At 41.3% G+C, this 23,082-nt stretch overlaps 2 protein-coding genes across 6 annotated transcripts in view; one reads left to right on the top strand and one right to left on the bottom strand.

Moving 5' to 3' along the window:
• The window catches only part of CNTN3 (contactin 3), a 324,643-nt gene extending 304,103 nt beyond the window's left edge, over positions 1–20,540 (bottom strand). For 3 of the 5 annotated variants that reach the window (XM_070576766.1, XM_070576770.1, XM_070576768.1), the window contains exon 1: positions 20,401–20,540. The gene's annotated coding sequence lies outside the window, so the exon portion shown is untranslated. Of the gene's footprint in view, positions 1–19,341; positions 19,833–20,400 lie in introns of those variants that run through there. The other 2 variants (XM_070576767.1, XM_070576769.1) reach the window with 2 other exon arrangements.
• The window catches only part of LOC139076071 (uncharacterized), a 130,185-nt gene continuing 107,813 nt past the window's right edge, over positions 711–23,082 (top strand). The window contains exons 1-2 of the mRNA XM_070576388.1: positions 711–778; positions 20,356–20,872. Coding sequence (XP_070432489.1) covers positions 711–778; positions 20,356–20,872 — 585 coding nt within the window. The remainder of the gene's footprint in view (positions 779–20,355; positions 20,873–23,082) is intronic.

The following is a 23,082-nucleotide window of genomic DNA, read 5'->3' as shown; positions in this document are numbered from 1 at the left end:
AGAGAAGGAAATGAGGCAGATACAGGCACCGCTATGCAATAACCATTGTCAACCTCCAGGATCTCACTCCACCTAGGGACACCCGACCTGCACTTTTCAATAAAGAGAGCCAATACTTTTAGGGGGAGCGGAGGATAGAGGCTTGAACCAAGTTAAGTTGGTTATCTGATATTTGCAACCAAAACTACACCTTCTAATACAGGAAGCGGCAATATTCATGTGCAAAAGATAAACATATACCACTATAATACAGATGCTACATTACAGATGAGGGATCAGAACATAAGCTTTCGGCACAGCTTCAACTTTGAGGAGGAGATGAGTGCAGATCTTCCCCAGGAGAAGAAGGGCACACAGAGGGAAAGGTGAGTGCACAGCAGAGGCAGTGCGCCTGTGCAGCACTCAGAGCAGTGGCTCTTGGACCCGTCCCCCGCCCCACTCTGTGGATACTTTTGAAAACATACGAGGATATTTTAGTTGGCTCATTGGGGAACACCAGGGCCTTAGAGGGCAGAGGCCTTGGAGCTAGATACAATGCAATTCCTACATCGTTTCAAATGGGAAGGTTATGTGAGAGAAAAACCTATTTTTCATTATCTGAGCTTAGAAAGAATTATTTGCATGGTCTTCCTATATAAGGATACAACTCCTATGCAAAACAAAGGAAGACTGAAGTTGTAATGTTCATATGTCACCCAGAGTTGTCCACCATGTCAGAAAATCGCCTCACCAGTGGCAACACCCCTAATGGGAGTCCAGTCAACAACCTGACTCACTGGTAAGTGGTCTGCAGCTGTAGCCACCACACTCACATTGATTCTATCAATACATTAACATATACATACTTAGCTATCATTTTAACTGTCAAATAGCAAAAAAAATGATTCTAATGTTTAGTTGACTACTGTCTTATTTCTCTTCAATCTAAGCTTCATTATTACAAGCACATGCAAGCACAGGCAACGTCATCTTATCTTCTGGGGTGGTCATAGCCAAGCATTTACAGATTAAAATAGATTATATTATGACTTAATTATAATTCTCCTTTTATTATATGTAGGGTCTTATGTTGGCTTTTTTGAAATCATGTGAGTAATTTTGTTGTAATATGTATGAATTTCACGTCAGTATATAAAGGGGATGTTATAAAATATTAGTTATATACATGATGTTTGAAAACCAGTGACTCTAAGAAGGGCAAATGAAAGAATAATACTGTTGTCAGAATGTAAGAGGCCTTGAGTGCCAGGTTAACAATTTTTTTTTTACATTTTCCTGCAAGATGCAAGAAGGTATTAAGTTATGCAATGAGAAAGTGGTGTGAAGACAGCTGTGTTTGAAGATAATTGGTATGGTACCACGCAGGATGATGGGGAAGAGGAAAAACCAGGAAGGCTACAGTTGTCGTCATGGCAATGTGATAAGAAAAGCCTGAACTGAGGAAATGGCTGGGGAGATGGATCTGAGGAACAATGCAAAGAAGACTGCAGCATGATAAGTGACTGAGTTTGGGAGGAGAGGAAAGAATCAACGGTAACTCCAAAGTTCTGCTTTCTCCAAGGTTCATACTGATGGTCCTGAGACAGAAATAGGGAGTGTGAGACGAGAAGCCCCATCTGGAGAGAAAGATGAGTTCAAGTTCAGGCACACTCGAGGTTAAATCAACAGCAAGACATTCAGAATGGAAATGGTGGACAGAGGCTGCCAATTTGGGACTCAGCACTAGGAAGAATCAAAGGCTGACAATACCTAATCAGGACACAGGAGTAACAGTTATGGAGAGGATGGACTCTCTAATGGAAGAAAGAGGGGGAGAAAAAAGAAAAGGCAGTACAGGGCCGAAGCTCAGAAAACACCTACAATCAAGCAGGAGAAGGAGGATGAAAGCAGCCAGACAGAGCATCAGTTGGACATGCAGAGAAGAACCCCAAAAGTTCAGTGGTATGAAAGTCAAAAGAAGTAAAGTGACAGTGGAGAGCAGCAAGAGCACTGAGAGCTTAGGAACAACAAGGACTGAGACACAGCCACTGAACCTGACACTGAGAAGCTGCTTGTGATCTCAGGAACGCCACTTCCATGGTGGCAAGATCAGAAGGCAGACGGGAAGGCAATCAAAACCAAGAGAGGACAAGAAATCAAGGGCACAGGGGGAGGGCCCCTGTTGTAGAAGCTGAGTCGTGTAAGAGAGGGCAACAGGAAGGAACTTCAGGTCACTGATTACTGATTTCCATACAGGATACTAAAAGATATGTTGATTTACACAGACAGGGATGTTAACCTAGAACTGAGTATTGGGGAAAAAAATACATCTACTCCAAAATAGCACTTGGGAAAGAGAAAAACAAAATGAAATATATATACATAAACTGTATCCAATGATTCTTACTTTAAGAAATTAAATAAAGTAACACAAACACTTTCTCCAAGCCCTCAGTCTTCAGGATGTGGCTGTCCCATGTGGCTATGAGGCTGATATTCTGGGTCACTGTTTTCCTGAAGGAAAATGAGGGTAAAGCACAGATGCTTCACAGAAATTTCCTTCATAGTAAAAGACTGTGGGTCACATCTAACTGAAGATTAACCTCTAGTGTTCTTAATAAACTTATTTTTAAAGAGCTTAAGCAAAGCTCTGTATCTCGATGAATCACTGATCATAAATTCTCCCTAGAAAATCTCTTTTCTGGTAGGGTTACAGAAGAAAAATATGTGTAGTGTACTCAGTCAACAACTGTTGCCTTTAATTACTTCATAAAAGCAGCAGCTATTGAGTGACTAGTATGTTTTAGGCACACATATAGCTTTAAAATAAACTGAGCTTCCTAAAATGCAAATGAATATGCAAACTGACTCGATATTCTAACATAGACTATTAGATATTTTTGTTTTTGTTTTTTTATTTAGAAGATGTCACACAAATTCTGACTAGCAAATTAACTGAAAGTTTTAGAGCTTGGCAAATTTGTTTTCACTTTAGAACAATTTATGACCAGGAGTCTAAAATGCATTGTGGCTAATTAATGACTTTTCTGTGGTTTGACATACATAATACATTTGCTTTGCAATAGTTTCACCTCAGATCCTACTGAATCATCTCTTTCCAAAATTTCAACACATGTAAGTGGTTGAAAGAACAGAAACTCCATTTTCTCTTCTGTCTCATAACAATTTCTGGTGCAAAGGTGATTTGCTATTGAACATCAAAGAACAATGGACAGACATGGAAGGTTGAAAGAAGATTATTACATGTGACTCCAAATTTCCAGAAAATATAAAATACTAGTCTAGAATTCCTAATGGTGTCATAAAGTCTAAGTGCTCACAAGAAGGGAAAATATTTTCATTAATGCCAAGAAAATACTACTCCTACTTGAGCAGAATAATTACAACTACTAATGATTGAGTGTTTCTGCGCCAGAAACTGTTATTTTTAATTTTGACAAGTTGAATTTACAGATGATGAAAATGAAGCTCAGTCAGTTTAACTTTCCAAGACTATACATATATATATAACTATATATATATAACTAAGTATATAAGTGTATATATATATGTGTGTGTGTGTGTGTGTGTATATATATATATAAAACTAAGCGTATATATATATAGTCACATGGGTGAAGCTGTGTAAAGACCTTGCCCTGGCCCTGTTCACTGGTTGGGATTGTTTTAAGAATGGGATCAATACTAGCTGCTGCTTCTATTATTTTAGCATCTGCTAAAAGGAAGCCCACCTTGACAGTAAGAGACGTATAACTGGCTTGAAAATTCTTATAGAAAAGAAATATCAAACAGGGGCCGGCCCCATGGCCGAGTGGTTAGGTTCTCACACTCCACTTTGGCAGCCCAGGGTTTCGCCGATTCGGATCCTGGGCGGGGACATGGCACCACTCACTGGGCCACGCCAAGGTGGCGTCCCACATGCCAAAACCAGAAGGACCCACAACTAAAATATACAACTGTGTAGTGGGGGGATTTGGGGAGAAAAAGCAAAAAAAGAAATATCAAACATATATCTCTTCTCCCAACCCCCCCTCGCTGCCAAGCCAGAGTAGAGTAACTTGGAACAGAGTAACTGACGATTCACTCTCTAGAAGTGGAGAAGGAGAGTTGGCACTTTGAATGGGGGACACAGAGCAGACACAGGGAACATGGAAGAGAAGAGATGAAACTCCAAAGGGAATGTTTTCTTCTCCTAGCTACATGCCCAGTGAGAGAAGAGGACGAGCTGAGAAGTGTAGGCAGACTCTGAATAGGCTATAAGCCTCCTGTCTGTAGTAACTTCCTAGCGCACTCCATGTGGGCATGCTAGGCTACAGGGCTGCTTGCTAGTGGACAATTCCATCCATTCTCACACTTATATTTAAACACACAGGCCTGTAGTTACATATTGCAAACAGTATTCCCTATTTCAGAAAAGTATTAAGCAATGCATAAAAAATCTTCACAATGTATTACCAATGTTGAAGTCAATGGATCCCGTTCCTGAGCAAATCAATAAATGTAAAATAAGAGTGCAATGGACTTGAGCACCAAGGGGCCTTCCAGTTGGAAATGGTCTAATTCTGTCATTAGAGGCTATTACTGGTTAAGAGGCAAAGTTCCAATGTCTTCAACATGGCACTGGTATGCGCCTTAAGGACAGCAATTTACCTAGGACTAATCCATTTACGTTCAAGTGAAGTATGACCAAGTAACCTCTGGAATTCAGGTCCCCTCACTCTCCTAACTACAGTGGCAAGAGAAGCAGGCAATTTAAATACACCAGCCAGTTCATTTACATAGAATTCCAAGGCAGCAAAGTAATGAGAAGGAGGGGGGGCCCCATTCACTACCCCATCAGTTCAGAGGTCTGACATAGGGAACATGTCAATGCATACTGATTGTACAAGGTTTGCTAAATCAGACTTATTCTACGTTTGGCCCTGAACCAGAACACCACTCTTTATAGCCATTTCAGGAAGAGTTTATCCTTATCCTTGGAATAATTATTTCATTAGATAAATAAACCTCTTCACATGATTTAACCCTATATGTGAAAAATCTCTAGACTCTAAGCAAAAACCTTTCTAGAACTACATTTCGTCAGGCAGATTTTTTTTTAATGAGTAAGGAGTAACCCAGACTTTGTTCCTCCTAGCTACTGAGCTGTGGCTTTGTGAAATGGAATTTACAATTACTAAAAAGAAAACAGCCCCAAATCCCACAACTCCTTTCACTTAATTATTCATGACATTGATCAGCACATTTATTTTTAAAACCAGATAAAGTTAGAGCAGCACTCATATAGAAAGAAAACTTCTTGCTAACTTGCATTACTGTGGACTGGGGAGTTTCTTTTTCAGGGATTTGTAGTTGGCATATGTAAATTTTAAAACCAATCAAATATCATCACAACACATTTAAAACAAGCTTACAGTGTTAAAAGCCATCTTTGTAGGTGACACTTTTCATCCTAATTCACTCATCAAGATTAATTTCTGCTTATTGTTCTTAAGGATAAAAATCAGATAATTCTAGCAATACTAAAAATAAATGTGGTAATGATGAGGAAAATAGGATGGGTAAGTCATTTAGGAGTCTTAGAAATTACTTCAGGTTTTACAAATCATGTTAACTTTTAGTAACTCGCAAGACATCAGATTTAACAGAACAGACTTTCTAGTCACCATACCAATTAAGGGCATCTTGGACATTTCTAGAAGAAAATTTCGAAGACATGCATGTTCCCTTGAGTGGAAGATTGTCTGTATATATGGCAGCCAACAATTCTTCTCAATGCTGTCCACCATACTGCTTCTACCATTAAGAGGTAGAGTCTGTTTCCCCTACTCTTGATTGTGGACTGGCCTTACGACATGCTTTACCTTACAGAATGCAGGATGAGCCTGCCAATCCCAGGCTCAGATCTTAAGAGGCCTTGCAGCTTCCACTTTTACTCTCTTGAAATGTAAGAGAAAGAAAAGCAAGCCTGGATTACCAAATGATGACAAGTGAGAGCGAGCAACCCATCCAGGTCCCAGTCATTCCAGTTAGCTCAATGAGGGACCAAACTTGTGAGTGACGTCATCTTAGATCACCCAGGCCCAGTCAAGCCACCCAAGCCAATACCCCATGGCTCAAAGATGTGCTGTCCCTGAAGAGCCCTGTTCAAATTCCAATAATACTCTCAATATTATTATATCATTAAGCTGAATGTTTTAAACTACTAAATTTTGGGATGGTTTGTTACCCAACAATAAATACCTGATACATTCAAGGTTGAATTCAATACAATGTGACTTCCATAGTTATACCATCTTTCTTAATAAAGTAAGCCACTCATACTAATTCTATAAATGATTCAATGAACAAATACTTCCAGAGGCACCAACTAGATGTAAGGCACAGAGATAAAATTAATAATAGAAATATCAACTGCTTAATGTGAGCTTAAGCATGATTATTTATTCACCAAACAAGTATGGAATGCCTACTAAGTTTTAGGGAGTGTGCCAGGCACAGGTGACCAGCACTCAGAGAAATTTCACAGTTTAGAGGGGTATACAGGCAAGTAAAGGCAATCAGAATATAGTATAATAACTGCCATGAAAGCAAAGAGTTAAAATCTAGATGTGGAGATGTTTTTAAAATCTAGAAATAATTATGTTGAAGCAATGTAATAAGCACCCTAAGAAGGGTAGCTATACTACTTACTCGTTGTAAGGATTAAACAAAGTGGTTAGGGGGTTGGCCCCGTGGCCGAGTGGTTTAAGTTCGCGCACTCTGCTGCAGGCAGCCCAGTGTTTCGTTGGTTCGAATCCTGGGCGCAGACATGGCACTGCTCATCAAACCACACTGAGGCAGCATCCCACATGCCACAACTAGAAGGACCCACAACAAAGAATATACAACTATGTACTGGGGGGCTTTGGGGAGAAAAAGGAAAAAAATAAAATCTTTAAAAAAAAATAAAGTGGTTAGCATAGTGCTTAGCACATAATTAATCCACATTAAACGGTGGTGAAAAATCTAAACTATACAAAGAGTTACAAGCATTCAAACAGGGGAGCATCATGAGTGGTGTGCAGGTTATTTGTGGATTGTATCTAATTGGTTCAATATTTTTGAGAGCCTGTTCTCTGCCAGGCCCTAGGGTAGCCAAGAATGATAAGTTTCCTACCCTCAGACTATTCAACCTAGAAAACAGACATTAGATAAGGATGATGAGAGATAGAGAAAAGTAGAGCAGAAGATTGTCATCTGGTCAGAAAGTGTGATTTGATTTGAAACTTGTAAGAGGAGTAGGAGTGAGCCAGGCACTGGCTCCTGGGTGAGTGTGCATGTATGAATGAATGTGGTGGGGGGGGGCGGGGGGGGGCGGAAGCAAAGAGGGCGGGGAAGTGTACTATAGCCAGTGGTCACAGCATATGCAAAGGCCTGCTAAAGAAACTGAAGATGTCCACCATCACTAAGAACCAGGGAACACAGGTAGGGGTTGCCCATAATAAGGCCAGAGAAGGCAGCAGGAGTGAGATTACAGAGGCCTTATGAGCCCCGTCAAGTAATCTGGACCCTACCCTAAGATCAACTCAAATTCCCTCAAGTTTTCTAAGGAGTAAGGATTTAAATAGAACTTCATATTTAAAACAAAACACTGACTACAGTGTGGAAATAGAATTGAAATAGTTAAGAATGGATATCGGAGACAAGAGAAACCACACTGGATGCTTTCATAGTAATTGAGACAAATGATGATGGTGGTTTAATTGAAAATGTTGAAACTAAAGGTGGAGAGAACCAGGCAGTTTCAGCAGATATTGCAGATATAGGGAAGACGAATTTGCTTGCTAATTCAATATGGGCTTCAAAAATAGGAAGAAGTCAAGAAGAAATCCTAGGTTTCTGGTCTGAGCAATTGATTTGATGCTAATGTTGCTTTCTTGTGGGGAAAATGGAGAACACTGGTAGAAAAGTAATTTGGCAAGAACATTGATGAGGTCAGTTCTGTACATATTGAGGCTGACAGGCTGTGAAACATCCAAGTAGAAGTGGTATGTTGATCAGCATAAGCCAGGCTATGGTGTACTAACCGGCAACTTGAAAATCTTCATGGCTGGAGACAACGAAGGCTGTGTGACGTCTACTGAAGGTCAACAAAGGGTTCTTCTCATTGCAGTCACTCAGGTCCCAGGCTCACGAAAGCTACAACTCAACATGGGCTTCCATGCCCACAGAAGCTGATGAGAACAGAGGAAGCCATGTATTGGCTCCCAAAGCCCCTGCAGGAAGTGACTAAATGTGAAATGTCCACATTTCATGGGCCAAAGTAAGTCACCTGATCAAGCCTGCTATCATCATTGGGACAAGGAAGAATCATCCTCTCCCAGGGGCGGTAAATGATTCTCAATAGTTTCTGAACAGTAACAAAGCAAAGAGTCAGATAAATAGGTTTAGATCTTTTGCTAAAGCTGACCAGAGCAAAGAGACAGAAGAGAGACATAAGTTGAAATTTAAAAAAGATGGGTATGATGTTGACGGAAGTAAAGAAAACCATTGAGAGGATTCCAGCTATCAATGTGGGGCAATGGAAGGGAAAGCACCACCAGTAGATGAAAGTTTTTAGTTAGTTTCTATGTCCCTCGCTTTACAAATGAAGAAGAAAAGAGGAAACGAATGATTCATATGAGGGAGAAGGAAAATGAGCCACCCAAAGACTCTATGACCAATAGGACCAAGGAGGGAAAGCTAAATAGGGAAGCTGAAGAAGGTCTTGAAAAGTAAACTCAATTCCAGTCCTAGAGATGAAATCCTACAGAGAGAGAAAAGTGGGTCCACTTGGGGTCTGAGATGAAGAGACAAGTTCACTCAGAATCACTATGGAGGACAAGACAATAGTTCCCATTTACAGTTACACAAATGTTTCTTCTAAGAGGAGGTTATTCCGGAGTGAAAAATGCACTGATTCCAGTCATGGGAAATAAGGATTCCATTTCTGGTTAGGAGAGTGACCTGGTATTTGACCTGAGTCATCCTATGAATCTTTTTGGCCTCACTGGTAAAATGGATTCTAAGATGGTATATCTTATAAGGATTTTTGGACAAAAAATAAAAGCTATTTAAAGATATTTTACCTACATCCACCTCCTCACCAGTCTCCTATTGTTTGATTCATGACAGGGCATGGCCTCCGATCTACCTCCATGCTCCAATAATATCTGACACCCTGATCAAACCAAGGCCTTCCACTGTTAGAACTTACAGCTCGCCAAGTATCCCCTTACACAGTCTCTCAACTACAGCAAGCACGGAAATGACGCACTGGTTCAAGAACTTGCCAGGCCAGCTTTTAGCAACCAGACAGCCTGTGCTTTGACTTCCAGCCCTCCACACCTTAAGGATTCAGCTCAGTCCTAGATTCACGTAAAGCTTTCTCTGATCATTCCACTTGAAAGTCACTTCAGCTTCCTTTACTTCTTCCCAATTCTCTTGTCTTTTAACATACACTATATCTCCTTTACTCTATGAGTATACACAAAACACGTATATTGAATAATAAGGACACCAACACCAATAAAACCACAAACATCAACAGGCAATAAAACTAATGAGTTTTCCTACGGGTAGGCCTTACCTTATGTATTTATCACAAAAAATCTCTGCAGTAGGAACTAATATTCCAACCCTACAGACGAAGAAACTGAAGATTAGGAGAGTCAATTAATGTGCCCAAAGTCACACGCTATTAAGCGGCAGACAGAGTTTGCCTGGATTAAGAAGCATACACATTACCATTAGGCAGAAGTTCCTGATTTTGTTCGCTTGATTCCAAACACATGTTAGTTCCTCTAGTTGCACTGTACATTCTCCGAGAGCTTTCATTCTATTTTCCACCTCTGTGTATTACTGAGCCTCACACGGGACTCCTTCACTTAGGCAGCAATCAGAGAGTCATAATTCATTCAAAGGCAATAAAGTGACATTTTACATTTCCTGTTTCTAATTTGAAAGGCAACTAGGATCAGGAGGGCATTTACAATGCTTAATGGATATGAGGTTTGCTGGTATGGCAGATTGCATTACTGGCCCAAATTCTTCACTCATTCCTGTATCTATGCCCTTGGACATGTGACTCTGCAGTTCCTCCCATTAAAGGGGCAGAGGAAAGTTCTCCACCCACGACTTTGAGTTTGGCCATGTTTCTCCTTATGGCCTACAGTGTATGGCAGAAGTGATAATATTCCAGTTGCAGGCCAAGATCTTAATAGACTTTGTATGATTCCACTTGTCCTTCTGCACTTCTATATTTGGCATGAGAACAGTTTCAACAAGGGAGCTTCTCCTTCAGCCTGCATGCCAGAATAAGATGTGGAAACACCTGAGCCAGCCAGACCTGAAGCTTGAGCAGAGCAATCTAGCTGAGGTCAGCCAAAATCTGCGAACTCCCAGCTGACCCATAAAAATATAAGCAAGCCCAACTGAGTTCAGCAGAGCTACCCCAGCCAAACTGTGAGAGTGAAAGCTATATACATTCCTCTTGTTTTAAGCCACTGAAATTTTCTGGTTGCTTTCTATATAGAATTATTGTGGAAATAGCTAATTCAAATAAGTAAATTTTGTTCTTGTTCACAAAAATTCCTTCTGTACCCCTAGACCTATACGTGGAATATATGTCTCTTCTCCTCGTCTTGGGCATGTAATTTCTCAAAAGCACGCCAACATTTAAAACATATGCCAGGACCTGGCAGAAGCTATAATGTGCTAGTAATGCTTTGCTTCAGCTTTTTGTACTTCTGCTATAAGATGTAGAGACTATAATAAAATCTTAGACTTTCAGACCTGAGATGATTAGACAAGACCCTTGGGAGTATAGTTATTGTGGAGGGGGTTAGTATAATTTGTGTATATGTGACTAAAAGCGTATTTTGTGTGCAGGAGACTAAGGGAAGCAGATTATGGTAGATTATATTATTATTCATAAACATTCACTTCTCCTTCTCCTCCTTTATTGGCCATACTTGACTTCTGGCCAATGAAATGTGAGAAAACTCGATATATGATCAGTCCTAGGCAAATCTTTGAATGCAGCTGCATGGTTCAACTAAGCCTCTTGGGTTCCTGCCCTTGGCCGTGAGAATGTGTCCCAGATAAGGGCCTTTCTCAACGTGGGTTCCCTAGAAACAAAATCTGAGATGAGGAAGGTTTACTGAGGAATGCTCTTAAAAGAAAAAGCTTTAAGGAAGTATAAGAAAGCATGAACAGACAGAGGGGTACCCTGAAATTTAAAGTTGCTGCAACTGAGGCCTCATTGGTCCTAATGGGCTTTCTGGGGCTGAGATGGCTCTTCAGGGTCATCCTAAATTAAGGGAAGGGGACTAGGTTTTTGTGGCCAGGCATCAGTCAGTCACGAGGAGGCGGGATAACCTTACCCGCGACAGTTCCCTATGAAAAGGGAAATTCTCAGTGAGGGATAAAGCTGTGAGCCACCAGCACTGACATTCCAAGTAGACATGGGTAGGTATGTTGGCCCTAAATTGGTAGACCTGGATGGAGCATCACGGTACCCACTACATAGCTGTACCTTCAACTTGGATCTCAGAATGAAAAGCCACCTAGAGCAGGCACACAGTCAATCCACAGCATGGAAGACAGCCATATGACCCACCACCCACCCACAGCTCTCAGGTAATGCAGGTGAGTAATAACTGTCCTTAGAAGCCACTGCGATTTTCAGATGGTCTGTCACCAAAGAAAAGCTGACTGATACATTTACAAAATAATAAAAAGAGAAAAGACCTCACATTTTAAAAATATTTAGTTACCTTTCTTAATTGTGTTTTTAAAATTATAATATGTGTTTGTGTGTTACTGCTGCATAAACTATCCCAAAACTTAATAACTTAAACACAATTTATTTGCTAATGATTCTAAATTTGACCGGAGCTCAGCTGGGGAGTTTGTTTGCTAGTTTTGTCTGGGGTCACTCATGCAATGTCAGTCATCTGATGGCTTAACTGGGACTAGACAGCTTCAGTCACATCACTGACTACAATTCCGGCTATTGGCTAGCTATTGGCTCTTCGCTCTGTCTTTATGAGGCCTTTCAATCTCAAAAAGCCTGGCCTGGGCTTCTTTACATGACAGTCTCAAAGCAGGAAGAGAGCAAGAATGTAAGGTCCCAGCCCCTTAAGGCTGAGGCTCCACATTCACAGTAACACCACCTGGGCCACACTTTATTGCTCAAAGTTAACAGGCCAGCCCAGATTCAGGGGAAAGGGAAATAGAGTCATTGCTCAAAGGGAAGAGCAAGTCACCACTCAAAGTGCCAAGGAAGGTATTTTGCAGCCATCTTTCCAGACAGTCTCCCAAAGGGTTAATGTGTGCTTTATCCTTCTTTAAAGTTATTTTTCTCTGAGGATCAAAGAGAAATTTTATAGTCGCCTTCCCTGACCCTGAAAATAACCCTGCAAACAAATATATATAGTAATCTTCTCAATTAGAGACAATTCAAAACATTTACCCACTAGGGGTCAGTACAGAAGAGTCAATTCAAAAATATGACCCTAAAGCAAGAAAGAAAACTTCTTTAAGGTAAAAAAAGGAGAGCAAGAGGAAAAGAAAAAGGAAGAGGAGGAAGAAATTGACTAACTTGAAATAACACGGGCATATTGATCCTATATACAATCCAAAACGCCTCCCTTATTTGATTTTCTCTTCTGCTTGAATGCTCAGGAAATGTCTGCATTTCTTACATTATGAATTTTATGTTTTGGTGCTAATTCTGTAACCTACTCTCATCTATGTCTTGAGTATTGTGTGTGCATGTGTGTGTGTGTGTCTGTGCACGCACGCACATGAATGTGTATGGGAGGTCAAAGTGGGGTGAGAAGAAGAATGACAAAGAAATAATCAGGTTAGTAACAATGAGATGGAAGAATAAAAAAATTAAGATTCAGGAGGAAAGCCCCATAAGTAATTTCCAGAAAAATGACAAAAGATATTTCCAAGCGAGTCATAATGCAAAATCATTTACAGCAACAGACAATTATGGCACTATTAGATTAAAAGAAGATAATGCCTATATTCTAGAATTTCCCTTTATGTGGAAATATGTCCTCCACTTATAAGCATCTTCACAGAATATGTAGTTTGTTTTATGACATAACAAAATCCATATATTGAGACCCTTTTGTTCTTTTTAAAAACTAGTATTGCCGCTAAGTACTGCAGAACCAACTCCATAGCAGTAATTACTATTTAATATTGGTGAAATAACAGTTTGATAAATTAGTAATAAACATGTATATCTTTCCACTGCATATGAGAAAAAAATTTATTGAATGGTATGAAAAGTGAGAAAGAGAGAAAACCTTTGACTTACAAGGCTCAAATTTGAAAAGTTACAGCCAACAGACACAGTTCCCAGTTGGGTTTACTTAACAAAATAAAAAGAACTCCTAGTAAAGCTTCACTAAGAATAGTTGAGAAAAGTGACAAATTGTCGAGTACATACAAATGTAAATGCCTTTGTAGGCAAAAGGAACAGGTATGGGTAAGCCGGGTACTGTCTACCAGCTCGTGCACTCGACTTTAGTACAAATGTGCCTTATCTATATTCCAGAGCCTTCAGAATATTCACTAGAATTAGTAACGATGACTGGTAATCAGCAACTTTTTGCTGCTTTACATTCACAGAGGCGGCCAGCCTGAGTGAGCAGCAGCCATCAGATTAGATCACTAGCTATATTGTTCGGGTTGATTTTAATTGCCTGAAAAGGGTCATTACCATCTTCTGCAACGTGTTAAGTTATTTTAAAGAGTGAATATTTCTATGTAAGAAATAAAAATAGACTGTGATTCAGTTAGAAAGTACAAGGAAGTATTCAGTTGGGTCTTTGCCCTGGTGGCGTAAAAATCCTCTCCAAGTCCGATTACATTGATAAACAAACACAGTTACCTGCACAACTTTTTAAACAGAGCATGGAAAGTCAACACAGATTCCCATACTGATGACCACGGAGAACCACCCAAATGTCACATTCTGGTTTATAAAATGCCAAGACTTCCATTTCCATAGTAACTTTTACATACAGCCATCTCCAAGGAGAAGGAGTTCATGATATTTAAGAATAACAAGACAAATCTTTGCATGGAAAAACGTCTGTGGAAGTGGAATTTTTGAAACCAGGAAGACATCTGCAAAAACAGGCCATTAGTGTATGCTTACATGGAAAGTGCATGTCTTGGGATATTTGTTCTTTAAATTAAAATCCTAGATATGCGACTCTATACAGGGGATAAAACTGCATAAAGACATGTACATAGTCATGCAAAAAACAGTGACAACTGAATAAGTTCTATTGTCTAGTTAACAGTAATACACCAATGTCAATATCCTGGTTCTGGTATTATACTACAGCTATATACAATGTGACCATCGGGGGAAGCTGCAGGAAGGATATACAGGACTCTCTGTACTCTTTTTGCAACTTTTTGTGAGTATAATTATTTTAAAATAAAAAGTTTAAGACTGTAAGTTACAAGTCTCACCTCCACAGATAACTCAGAAAATCCTGTAAGGGCCAAGGAATTTCCATGATTTCAACAGAGCAGTTAAAGTTTCTAGAAAGATCATAAACTGGGAAGCAGTGAAAGAGAGAGTATTTTCAGCTCTATAAGAGGGCCTTTCTAATTGAAAGATGATTGGTGAGACCTATTAATGCCCACAAGGGTTTCCCCTATTTATAAGTAATTATTCATGTTTTAGGAAGAAGTGCTTTTGATTTGTTGTGATGCGGTCATTTAGTTCTTTCTGTCATATGCCAATGTTTTACTCTAATAAAATAATGAATTTGGAGAATTCCAAATTACCCCCTTGCACTAAAATAAGCCAATTACATCAAGGACCAGCCTTCAGTAGTGACAACTGTTAGCTTATGCTTCCTTTAGGGCATATGTTTGTCATAGAATTTTCTGAATTCAGACCATATCACCATATTCATCTGTTGTCAAGTAATGATTTGTCACCCAGAGACTGTAAAATACAATAAAATCTTTAGATTATACACTAAAATAATTTTAAGTCCAATAAAAAAGAAGCCCTGATACAACTACAGTAGAATTTCACGTGAATAAAAGAGATCAAACTATCATTCTTTCATTCCACACCCAAATCCTAATACGTGTGTGCCATTCCACCCACAGACTATCAGGAAAGGCAGATATTAAACAACTGTGCAATAATAACTACATCCTGATCCATTCTCCGTCTAAAGAAGAAAATTTTAAAGAAGCAGGGAGCTCAAGACTAGTCTAGGAGGACAGTAAAAGCTTCCCAGAGGAACAAATAGGCGGGTTATCACCCGGAAAAATGGTAGGATGGGAAGTAAAGAGCGTTCCTAGCAAAATAACACTGAATTTGAGGGTGGAACTGAGTTGAGATGGGAATGAGGGGCTCTCGATGGAAGTCATGAATGCAAGGATCCTGAAGCTAAAAGTGTTATATTGAGTTTTCAAGGAAGTTAAAGAAAGCCCCTATGGTTGGAACTTTAAGCACAGGGGAGAAGTAGAGGGAAGAAGTCTCATGCAGACAGGCTGCATCAGTAGCATTTTTCCTCTAGGCAGTGGGTATCCAATGACATAAGGTGTCTGGCTCATGGATTCACACAGTACCGTGTGTTGGAAAGACTGGAGCAAGAAAGGGAGTAGGGTAGGATGGCTGTTTCTTAATCTGCTGCATTGGGGTAAGAGGTGTCAAGGGAGTAAAGTGCTTGGCTAGCACATAATAACCCCAGTAATGTTCTTTATTTTCAATCAGTTGACTGGTTACAGGGACAAAGGGAGAGGATGGTGCCAAAGACCAGTAGAGCAACGTGTCTTGAGGACCATGATTCGGTAAAAGAAAGAAGAGATCACTTAAGCTGAAACCAGCTTGGGAGGAAAAATGATGAATCCCATTTTGACCCAATGGGTTTGAAGCAGCAGCTATCCAAGAGAGCTAAGAGATCATGGGCAACATGACAGAAAGAACACTCTGTGAAGGTCAGTAGTAGACTTCTGAAGAATATGGACAGTCTTGACAGGGTCTTTAGTCACAGGGCTGCTCCGGTCACAGACTGTGAACTCAGCACCCCCCAAAAGCATAGTTCTTATTGGTTTATCAAACTCTGCTGCAAGCCAGGTACTGTGATAAGAGCGACTTTGCAAGAGTAAGTAAAACAGATGCACTAACCGCTTAGAAGATGCTTACAGAATAGTAAACAAGGAATCAGATAAGGAAATAGTTCCAAGTTATAATGAGTGCTATGGGAGATACGAGGTGCCCTAATTTAGAGGAGGACAGAAATTAGAGAGCCCTCTCTTAGTAAATGATACTTAAATTGTGACTGATGGCATGAGCAGCAGTCAAAATCTGTAAGTGTGTGTTTGTGTGTATGCACGTGCGTTTGGGGGTAAAGGCTAGAGGGGGCTACCAGGCAAAGGGACAGAATAAGCCCTGAGGTAGGAAAGAGGTCAACCAAACCAGACAAGAAAGCAAGCTTCTGCAGCTCTGTCTCCCAAAAGCCTAGCATGAGATGATGCTGGCGGGACAGGCAGTGCTTAAATCCTACATGGCTTGGTAGGCAATATTTAATAGTTCTTGAATGCAACAGAAAGCCATTTAAGCACTTTGAGGAGGAGTACTAATTTAACTCACATTAAAAAAATATATATATACTGCCCCAACTGCTGTGCAGATAATGATTTGGGGAAGGAAGCAAGAAAGGAGGCAGGAAGCCAGTGCAATTGTCCCAAGAGAGAAGATGGTGACTTGGAAAAGGACAATGTGAGTGGAGATGAAGTGGGCAAATTTTAGAAATATTTCAGTTAGAATCAAAAGGAGACATGCCATCTGAGTTGTACTATTTCCCCAAAATAAGAGTATTTAAAGTATCGTAATGGTCCCAAGAATTCTTTATCCTATTAAAAATAGGATATTGACAGGCTCATTTATTAGCAATGTAATCAAAGTGGTTTTAGAATTACAGATCTCATCTCTCAACCTTTGAAAGGCAATTAAAGTCAAGGGACTTAGGAAAACAAATGGGACAAATCTGTTCTACTGTTTTAGAACATAGACAATCTCCAATGTGAGTTATAAAGGCACCTAAGAGAGTGCTATGGAATTGCTATAAGATATATAATCTATTTCTTAAAATAGTATGTCCGCAATAAGGAATATGCATATCTTCTGAATTATTTTATCCTATTTAATAGTTATTTTTTCTCACTTTTTGCAAGACAGCTTCTTGCACAGTTAAGATTCTACAAATATTTACATTCCAAGTAGCAGAGCTGTTTGAGATGCTATAAAGTTCTGCCAGCACTTCTATTACAAACCCTTATTTCTTGTTTATAACATGTACATAAAAGGGGGGAAATAAAAACACACTATGGATTGAAACCTGGCATACAAAGTTTCAACCAGGGAGTGCATTTCTCCTGCAGCATATTTTCAAAAGAAATGTTCCACTGTGTTTAGGAAATAGATGGGGGCGGGGGGGGGGTACAACTCCAGAAATAATAAACCATTTATCACATTTGAGCCATTTCTGAAATTTGTATACAAATTAGATTTGAGACTGAGACCTGTTACCCATCAATTTCAAAGAAATGTTCTATCTTAAACTATTCTGTGGCTCAACATGGTAATTATTGCCAAACATCTCTGCAAAAAGATAATATCTTTTTGGCAAAGGAAAGAAAGGAATATCCTGTTTGCAAGAAAGGAAATGGTCCACCAGCATTAAGTGACGAATAAATGCATATTTAAATCATGGGGACACCTCAGAGATGCTCACCTTCAAAAACACAAAGTAACTGCCTAAGATCAGAAGGCTTAAAGGCGGACTGGTGGTGATGACTACATCAGAGATGGTAAGCAAACACGCACAGCATCAATAAATCCTCCTGCCATCTGAATATCTTCCAATGTATAAAATTAACATTATTTTACTGCTGATAACTTACTAAATGGTAATTGGAAAACACAGAACACAGAATCAGTAATATGCTTCTCTGTTTGGCGGCACTGCCACAATACAGTGACATATACATCTGGCAGTCTGAAAGGGGCAATTATATCTATATACAATTTCAGCACAAAACATATTAAGAGGTAATGAGAACTTCAAGCTGGACACTTAAATTACACTGTAAAAACAAAGCAGGAAGATGTGTACTGAATGTGGGAGAAGGAGTTAGGAATTTATAAAAGAAAAAGACATATTTTGCTAGCAGAGCGAAGAGGCTATTAGTTTGTAATAACTAGACATATATGAAAAGTGACAGTGATAAAATTGAACATAAATCGCAACAGAAAGGCTACAGCTACTGTCCACAGCTAATCTCTGCTTCAGTTGAAATTGCTCAGCACTTTGGTCCCATTAAATGTTTTGTTGCCATTTTAAGGAACACTTGAGCTATCTGGTTGTGTTGTGAAGGATACTTAAAAGAGTTCTCCTGGAGAAATGAACTTAATGCCTTCATGTCTTCAGGCTGACATTAATGACATCCAGACAGTGAGTAGGACATGGGGCTGAATGTTATTGTCTGCCTGAATCTATTATCCTGCAAATCAATTAGCCACTCAGTGTCTCAGTTATCCCATCTTTAGACAGGAGGGTTACTCACTGCATTCGACCTCGCCATCCATCTAAAAAAATGTGCAAGAATTTGCTCTATTTCCCTGGTGGATACTGATCCTTTTGGGGGTCCTTAACCACATGTTGACTCTCAACTGACTTCAAGTAATCATTCAAAAACCAGTTAATTCCTGAAGCCGCGATTTTTACAATTTGCAAGGCAGCATCTTTCCACTAGCATGGATGAACCCTAACAAATTTCTTTTATGAACGTTTACAAGAACCTGTCTCATTGCAACCAGTGCCTGGTACGTATTAGGCATTTTGCAAGTGTTGCTTAAATGGATGTCAATATGAACCTGCAGACAACTTCCTCCCTAATACGACGGCCCACAAAGAGTTAACACCACAAACTCAGATGCCAGGTTACTGCAGCCAAAGTCAAGTTACTGTTAGTAAACACAGCTAGCAAAGCAAAAGTAACACATTTGACTTGGATATTGAGACATAATAGCTCTTTCAAAGGCAATTACTCCTTTCAATCTCTGAAGGGCTCTGACTCATTGTTCTGATTAATTCCAGTTTTTAATCTATTTACAGATCAGGATTCTTTTTCAGCTAGTGTGATATTCATCTCTGTGGGGGTAGACAGAAACCACAGCACATACAGCCTTCCTACTATTCTTTTTGGAGTTATTCTTGCTTAATCATCTTTAAATTATTTCTGGATTTACCTACTCACCATATGAGCCGGGTTTCTCACCTCCCTCCTGCACATCACATATCTCCCGTCTGTTGCTTTCTCTAGCTGTTTCCCCACATCTTGGTTTGAGGTGAACAGACTGGCCACTCCTTTCTCAGAGCTCTGTCTGTTCCCTTCCCTTTGGCTCAGAACGGAGATTTGCTCTCCTCACCGTAGCAGGCACCGTTTGTTATTAAATCATTTCTCTGGGCGCATCTCCTTGTTGTAAATCAATAAGCAAATGCAATACAAGGAAGGACACAAGGATTGGTGAGCCGTGCGGAGCTTTGCACAAGCAGAGACCAGAGCTGTTCATTCATTTCAGGCAATCAAAATATTCTTGATGATGCCGTGACTTGGGCTGCCCGGTTGGCACTTCCTGGTTTTCCGTTCCTGATATTCCGTTACCTGCTTGGTTAGCTTTGCAGGGCTCCTTAGCCCTGAACGGAGAAGCAGCCAAGACCAGGGTCCGAGCTCAAGACACCTGGACTATAGCCCATCAGAGATAACCTGGCAAACAAACGCGACAGGGGATTCCGTCCATGGCTGCAGATTTGAAAGTGGAAAGAAAATGCAGCTTGGAAAACTTGATCGCTAATGGAGAAATCCTGCACCCAGGTTTCCTCAGAGCTGGGAGCCAGGAAGGGGATTTCTGGCAAAAAGCTATCACATTCCACTCCCTGCACCATGTACCTGGGATCCTTCCTCTGCGCCACTACGGTTCACAACTTTTTTTTTTTTTCCAACTTTCACTGGCCAAATCTGCTACGCTAAAGGCAAACCAGAGGGACCCACCTCGCGTTTCCCCAAGCTCAAGCGGGGATGCGGAGTTTTCCCATTCCAAAACCAATCCTCGCCCTAGAAGGGGAAAAATAATCTCCCCAAAGCAAATCAGCTGGGAGAAGCATCTCTTCTTCCCGACCCGTCGGGTGCATTTCCCGGCAAACAAACTTGAAGGCTGAGGAGTCGTGAAGCCAGCGCGTAAAGTTTGCCCCGGCAAGTGGCTCCTCTCAGCACCCCCGGCCGGGGGCAGCGAGGAGCCGGGCATCCCCGACCTACCTGGTCTTTGCAGCTCACCGGGTGCCCGGCCCGCCGGCCCGCCAGCCGCCCTTGGCCCGGGCCCGGTGGGCAGCCGTGCGCGCCCGCGCGAGCCGCCGCCGCAGCGCCCCAGTCCGCGCCGTTCCCGGCCGAGCCCGCGGCGCCCGCCGCCGCCGCGCGCCAGGCTGCTGTGGCTGCTGCCGGCGCCGCCGCCGCTCCAGCGCGGGCACGGGAGGGAGGGAGGACGGCGCGGGCGGGAGGGGCGGGGAGCGCGGCCGAGCAGCCAACGGGGGCCCGCGCCTCGCGCCGCCAGCGCCCCCCGCGGCCCCGCGCCCGCCCGACCCGCGGCGCCCCGCGCCCGGCCGCGTGGGCACACGTGCGTCCGGCCTCCGCAGGGCCCTGGGCGGCGGCTGGGAGGGCACGGAGGGCAGCGTGTCGCCGCTGGGTGGCCTCGTGCGCGCCCAGCTGGGGCCCAGGGAGCACGGGGTTAAAGGTAGGAATGCCACTTGTAGGAAAGCCTCATGTGGCTGCGATCCTGCAAGAGCGCAAATATTGCCGATTTTAATATTAAAGCGCATAATTATTAAAGGTTCGCTGTGTACCAGGTAGTGGAGGGCACAGTTTAAAGTGAACGAGTTCTTGGAGTCCCCAGAGCAACCCTAGAACTGTTACTCCCTGAGTTAGTGGCGAGGAAATTAATTTGCCTAAGGCTTCAGTGAGTCAGAAGAATCACAATTGTATTCTTGCAAGGACCCTTTGAGGCAGGTGTTATCACCTTTATTGCCTAAATACATACAGTGAGTGGTCGGTTGGAGGACCTGGACTTGCATGAAAGCCTGTTGGAAAGTCTTTGGACGGCTAGGCTAGACTGACTTCCATTACCTGTGCAAAGGTTACCAGTGCAGCTTTACTTGTAATTGAAAAGCTGTTGGAAACAACCTACCTGTCCATTCTTAGGAGAATGGCTAATTAAAATACAGTGGAGACATACAGTGGAATACAATGCCGCAGCCACAAAGAGGGAGGTACATCTGCTACTACTGGCGGGAGATGACCTTGAAGAGGTACAGTAGTACCCCCTGATCTAAGATTTCGCTTTCCCAGTTTCAGTTACCTGCACTCCGAAAATATTAAATGAAAATTCGATAAACAATTCTTGAATTTTAAGTTGTGCACTGCTTGGTCCCCCACCATGTTACCAGGCCATGACTCATCCCTTTGTCCAGGTGTCCGTGCTGAATATGCTGTCCGTCCATTATTCACTTTGTAGGCCTGTCTGTTATCAGATCAACTGTCAGGGTATCACAGTGCTTGTGATCAAGTAACCCTTATTTCACTCTATAATGGCCCCAAAGTGCAGTGATGCTAGCAGTTCAGATATGCCAAAGAGAAGCCATAAAGCGCTTCCTTTAACTGGAAAGGTGAAAGTTCTGATTTAAGAAGGAAAGAAAAAAATTGTATGTTGAGGTTGCTGAGATCTTGTGTAACTTTTATTACAGTATATTGTTATAATTGTTCTACTTTATTATTAATGTTGTTAATCTCTTACTGTGCTTAATTTATAAATTAAACCTTATCATAGGTATGTGTGTATAGAAAAAACGTAGTATATATAGGGTTCGGTACTATCCATGGTTTCGGGCATCCACTGAGGGTCTTGAAAGATCCACTGAGGGTCTTGGAGAAAGAAGTTAATTCAGGAAAAGTATTGACAGTTTTGTGCTTATATACATGTGTGTATGCATATTTATGCATTCGCAATTTCTAGAGGGATATCATAGGATACTGTTAATACTCATTGGAAGACTGAAATGGGGACTGAATTTTATAATTGACTTTGTTTTTAAAATTTATCTTATTTACTTTTCTTTTATAGTAAAAAAATCTAGTCACGTTAGTTGAATTAGAAATAAACAAGAGTGTACAGCCCTGTTCCCTCTTTTCTCCTTTCCTCTCTGTGCTTCCTGTTGTCAGAGGGACACAACCCCTCCTCACGGGCAGCAACCTGGGCAAAGGAGCCTCGAGAAGGGGTTTAAGGGAAAGGCTGTTTTGACTGCTCTTTCACATTCTTGCTCACTTCCCCCAGAAATAAGTGCTCCTGCCTCATCGGCTGCAATTCAGAATGGAATGTAAACTGCTGGAAAAACTCTCCTTAGGGGGGTTTTAAAGCCAAGAGGCAGAAACCAAGTCAGTAAGATTCGGGGCGCTGCTCCCTACAATAAACCCTGCATGCAGGGCCCCAGCCCTTCCAGTTGGCAGAAAGAAACTGCTTTAAAGGCTTGAGCAAGGCACCCCAGAAATATTTTAACAGTGGTGATGCTGTGTTTTCCCATGAGCATGCAGCAGGGTCCTGGGATACACCGGGTAGCTTTCTCCGATGTTGGCCACTTTTGTCCAATCTCTCACTTTATTAGGAAACTCTTCTTCCCTCTAAAAGTAATGGGTGGACTTTAAAAAAAAAAAAAAAGCTGGGGTTATTTATGTTTTGAAAGGGGGGAGGCAAGGATAGATAGAGCTCACTACTATAAATAAAAATAATGTGCTTTTCCCCATCAGAATTAAATTGCAGTAAATTTGCGCTCCTTAAGGCCTCTCTACTTAGCAAAAGAAAAAATAGAACAGGTACGGAAAGGTTGTTTATGGTCGTTTCAGTTGTTATTGGTTACTGTAAATAATCTTTTTGCTTGCAATCTGGGAACATGT

This window comes from Equus przewalskii, chromosome 15, assembly GCF_037783145.1.
Source record: "Equus przewalskii isolate Varuska chromosome 15, EquPr2, whole genome shotgun sequence".
Classification (NCBI taxonomy): domain Eukaryota; kingdom Metazoa; phylum Chordata; class Mammalia; order Perissodactyla; family Equidae; genus Equus; species Equus przewalskii.
The sequence above is the reverse complement of the archived record's forward strand: the minus strand, read 5'-3'. Positions and strand labels throughout refer to the sequence as shown.